This window comes from Entamoeba dispar, genomic scaffold (assembly GCF_000209125.1).
Source record: "Entamoeba dispar SAW760 scf_1105229461821 genomic scaffold, whole genome shotgun sequence".
Classification (NCBI taxonomy): Eukaryota; Evosea; order Mastigamoebida; family Endamoebidae; genus Entamoeba; species Entamoeba dispar.
In genome coordinates, this window is record NW_001854884.1 from 5814 (window position 1) to 10686 (window position 4873).

At 24.1% G+C, this 4873-nt stretch overlaps 2 protein-coding genes across 2 annotated transcripts in view, besides 8 other annotated features; both read left to right on the top strand.

Moving 5' to 3' along the window:
* The window catches only part of EDI_046420 (uncharacterized protein), a gene marked incomplete at both ends in the record, with an annotated part of 1395 nt that extends 355 nt beyond the window's left edge, over positions 1-1040 (top strand). Inside the window, one exon of the mRNA XM_001733406.1 lies at positions 1-1040. This exon is cut by the window's left edge and continues 114 nt beyond it. Within this exon, the coding sequence (XP_001733458.1) occupies positions 1-1040 (1040 nt within the window).
* Positions 20-41: a sequence feature (AT_rich).
* A 9-nt stretch (positions 1041-1049) lies between the features above and the next one.
* Positions 1050-1088: a sequence feature (AT_rich).
* A 252-nt stretch (positions 1089-1340) lies between these two features.
* Positions 1341-1362: a sequence feature (AT_rich).
* A 51-nt stretch (positions 1363-1413) lies between these two features.
* Positions 1414-1462: a sequence feature (AT_rich).
* Positions 1463-1516: 54 nt separating this feature from the next.
* Positions 1517-2410, top strand: EDI_046530 (uncharacterized protein; the record flags this gene model as incomplete). The annotated part of the gene is made up of 1 exon (XM_001738958.1): positions 1517-2410. The coding sequence occupies one exon, from the start codon at positions 1517-1519 to the stop codon at positions 2408-2410; it is 894 nt and encodes a 297-aa protein (XP_001739010.1).
* Positions 2411-2605: 195 nt separating this feature from the next.
* Positions 2606-2649: a sequence feature (AT_rich).
* A 1099-nt stretch (positions 2650-3748) lies between these two features.
* Positions 3749-4285: a repeat region.
* A 105-nt stretch (positions 4286-4390) lies between these two features.
* Positions 4391-4568: a repeat region.
* Positions 4569-4571: 3 nt separating this feature from the next.
* Positions 4572-4703: a microsatellite.
* Between the last annotated feature and the right edge of the window lie 170 nt (positions 4704-4873).

A 4873-nucleotide genomic window follows, 5' to 3' on the forward strand; every position in this document is an offset into this window, starting at 1 on the left:
GAATTGAATCAATTCCTACTTTTAATAAAAATTTTATTTATCTTCAAATTCCTAAACAAACTAATTCAAAACTTGACATTAATATTCAATTTATTACAAAATATGGAAATGTTCAACTCTTTAATACTATTTTTTATGATAAAATTAAACGTTCTTCTTTGCATTCAAATAATATTAATTCTTCATCTAATCTATCTACTATTGATATTAATAATAAACTAAATATTCAAACTCAATTAAAATCTCTTGATAATAAAGAGAATTTTAACTGGATTAAAACAAATTTCTTCCAAAAATTTAAACAAAATGATGATAATCAAGATGAACTTTCTCTTCCTTCTATCAAATCAAAAGTTAATCTATCAAATCATTTAAATGATAAAATGATTGAATCTTTGGAAGATAAAAATAAAAAAGAGATAAAAGACAATAAATTTAAACAACAAGATGAAAAAAAGAAATTATTTGTATTTGAAGATTGTTCAAGTGAATCAAATGATGAAAATACTGTTAATGAAAAAAAAGAGGAAAGTACTGAAGATGAAGAAAGTAGTGAGGAGGACAATGGAGATGAAGAAATTCTTTTTGTTAAAAAATCTGATCAACAAATTGAAACACAAAAAAAAGAAAATAGTTTTCCAAAAATTCAAGATAACCAAAATTCAATACAGGAATTTAGTATTAATACAAATAATAATGGATGGAACACCATTGATGACTTAGACGATTTTGAAATATTAGATATTGACTCAATGGATATTAAAATGGAAATATTAAGTTTATCTCCAAGTGCTTTTTCTACTAAAGGAGGACAATTAATAATAAAAGGAAAGAACTTTGGTAATCAACCAATTGTGTTTGTTAGAAATAAGAAAATAGATGATAAAAAAGTTCTTTTAAAATCTCCTACTAAAATTATTATTATATTACCACCTTTAACTGTTGGATTAGTTACAATAAGAATCGAAAATGAATTTGGTCAGTCAGATAGTTGTGTTGATGCTGTTAGGATATTTGACAATCTCCCTACTCTTCAGTAATATAATTGCATAATATAGTTTTTTATTTTTACTTTATATTTTTTTTAACTCAACTCTTTAATTTCAGTTAATCAATGACTATTCTTCTATTTTTCATTCTCCCTTGGATTTAATAAATTTTTAAATCTCTTCTTTTTGTTTATACTTGTCTTAAAACTACAGACATTATTAAACTTAGCTACTTTCTTCTCTTAAGAAATACGAAGGATTTTGATGAAACATATTCTTGTTTTTTATATGCGTTGTATAGAACACTCTCTTAAATAAAGAATCTATCTTTTTCTATTTCTTTTGGTTTTCTAAAAAAAAATTAATAAAAAATGTTATTCAAAACAATTTTTCTTAAATTGAAGGATTGCATAGTTTTGTTTTGTAATAAAATTATAGTTTTTTAATATAGTAAAAAAGAATAATAAAATAAACTAAACATTGATGATTTGCCCTTTCACTTCTCTTTAATCATTAAATACACGATAATGTCTGAAGTTATTCCAGTCGGGTATAAAAATTATTTAAAACGAGTTTCAAGTAAAGTCCAAAAAAACATTTTTGCGTTGAAACAAATACAACAAAAAATGGATATGGAAGAAATGAAAACAGTAGAAACTCGTTTTCAACAAACTCAAAAATTACTAGCTCTTGAGAAACCAATCACTGATAGGATTGTGTCTCTTATTAATGGGACTACTCAAGCTGATAAAACAGTAGATTGCTCATCAATTAAAGTACCTCCAAATCCATCAAAACACTTTAAAGGGATTCCTGCTTTTTGGCATAGAATTTTTATTATTGAAAATCTTTCTGATGAATCAGATATGAAATGTGATAAAGAAATTTTAAGAACTTTAAAAGATATTCAATTAAATAATAGTTTGAAAGCTGACACTGAAAAAGGAAGTATTCATCACCAAAGAACAATACAATTTGACTTTGATGAAAACCAATACATGAAACCACAAAGTGTTTCTGTTCAATTAACTTTTAACAGTAAAATCGGCTCTAACTCTCATGATAATGCTGAAGTTAAAATTCTACAACCATTTGTTTGGAAAGGAGCTAATCCTTATGAGAAAATGGATGTAAACGATTTTACTTTTTTCCTTCCTTTCTTCCTCAAAGATGATATTAAAGAATATATGCTTTGGTTTAATCGTATTTACGACATCAAAAGTTTTATGGGATCTTCTTTATTAACATTCAAAGAAAGATTGCATGATTCAGATGCTAACGATAATATATCAATGGACGAAGATAGTTATTATGATGAAGAAGATGAAGAGGAAGATGAACCACGGAAAAGAACAAAAGATAGTTCACAAGATTGTCAACCCAAAAGAAAAGCAACTGATCAAGAATGCAAACATCAATAATTCATTCTTCTTTATTTTGTATATTTCTAATAGAATCATTGTTTTTAATTTTTGTTTGAGTGTTTTTAAAAAAAAACAATTTCTTTTTAAGGTTTAAAAAAAGAAAAAGTACTAGTCTTTAAATTGGTTAAGTTGTTTAAGGAGTGTTCTTTGAATATTCGATTATTTTATTAAATCCTTTAAATACCTTTTTACATAAAATATAAATTTTATTTAATTATCTAATTAATATTATAAAACTAGTTATATGATAAGAAATAGCTATTACTATTCTTTATGATTTTTTGTTATAGTATTGACAGTACTTGAGATACTATATCTTCTAATTGATCTTTTTTTTAGAACTTCTTTTTGTATTTGTTTTAGAATATAATAACTAATCGTTATTCATATCAACAAAGTACAATGTACAGACTACTTATCCAGAACACAAGTTGTTATATTATTTAAAAGGTCATTTTTTTTCTTTTTGACAAACACAGTTTTTGATTTAAATTTCTCATTTATCAGTAAAAAGGAAAAAATAAAACATTATTAAAAAAGAAAAGTCAGTTAAAAAATAATTAGTATAACTATTAACCAAAACAAATAATACATAAAAGAATATTAAATAAAACAAAAAGTAAAATTCTTTTTAGTTGTAGTTTATAATTATCTTCTTTTAATATTCTTCGAAATTTATATTACAAAGCATTAGAAAAGAAAATCTTTGAAAAACTAATTCTCAAAATAAAATATGAGACGACAAAAATAAATAAACATTTGAGAAAAATAATTGAATTTTTTACGGAACTGTTAAGAACTATAAATAAGTTCTGTTTTTGAAAGAGGAATGAGCACCACCCAAAGCAAAAGAGAAGAGTTAATTCAAGAATTTGAAAAAACTATTGGACCACTTGAGAAACAACTAACTGAAATGTTGAAAGAAATAAAAAATTATAGAGAGTGTTGGGAAAAAGATGTAAAAATGGAGCTTCTACCAAATGTACTAAAAGAAACTGACAATGAAAGAATTGAAAGAATAAAAAGTATTTTTGAAAGGAAGAGAGAAATTGTTAGAAGAAATAAAGTAGTTGGAAATAAATCAAAAGAAGGAGTCAATTTATTGGATAAAATGAAAGTTATATATCAAAAAATTAATGATGTCAGTTCAAGTGATCAAGAAACACTTGCTAATCAAATAGACTTTTTAATATTTAAAGCCTTAGAATCTGAAGAAAGAATAACTAAAGAATTAGTCATAAATAATCCAGATAAAATTCATCAACTTGAAGGTGAATTAGAAGATAAAAAGGATAATTGGGAAAAGAAAAGAATTCATAACAAATTTTATTCACTCAATGAGAAAAAACAACTAGAAAAATGGACTGGAAGAAAAGTAGGAAATATCATATTTAATTCAACAACAAACAGTTGGAGACATGACGTATCAGTATTTGAAGAAAAGCTTATAAATAAAGAACATTTAATTATTATTATAACAGACATAGAAGGAAATAAATTTGGAGGATTTATTGATTCTAAAATTGATAAAGTTGGTGATTATGTTAATGATCCAAATGCGTTTTTATTTTCATTAGAATCAAATGGAAGATTAAATGGAATGATGAAATTTGATATTAAAAATCCTAAACATGCGTTTTGTTTAGATGACCAATTGGATGACAGTTTATTTTCATTCGGTTATGGTTATGGATTTGGAAATGATATCACTGTTTGCAAAGAAGATTATAAAACATATTCATATTGTAAGCAATGGTCATTTAACTACAATAAAATTAATAATGCCCTTTGTTCTAATAAATACTTTACACCAAATCAGTTTATTGTTATTGAAATGAAATAACTATAATTTTAGTTCTTATTTTTTATTTGTCTTTATTTCAAATTAAACAAATCTCTTTTCCTCACTTCATAAATACACAATTCTGTTATCAAGGAAATAAACAAAAAAAAATAACAAATAGACCAATAAAAATAAAAAATAACTTAATTAACTGTTAATAGAATTAGTTTCTACTGTTCCTTACTCAAAGAGAGACTAACCTCATCACTGAATCGTTCTCTAATAATTCTACAGTCTATATTCTGTTGTTGTTGATGCAATATCCAATTGACATCCATGGTGTTCTTAATTATAAAGTTCATTTTATTCCTTAATTTATTATTTTCACTTTAATTTCCTTCTCTGTTATTATTCCATGATTCTTGTTGGTACTATCTTTATTATCTGAATATTTTCTTTTATTTTTTTATTTTTGCTCTTATTATTTCTTTTATTTCTACTAATATTACTCATTCCTCAGAATTGTTGATAAGTTATATCTTGTTTCTTTTCCTATACAAGAAATTGATGATATATTTTTTAATATTATCTCAATCAAAAAAATCTTTGAGAATGATTAAGATAAACGTTATATTTTTGTATCATAGTGAAATATCATCCAAATAAGATAAATGAGT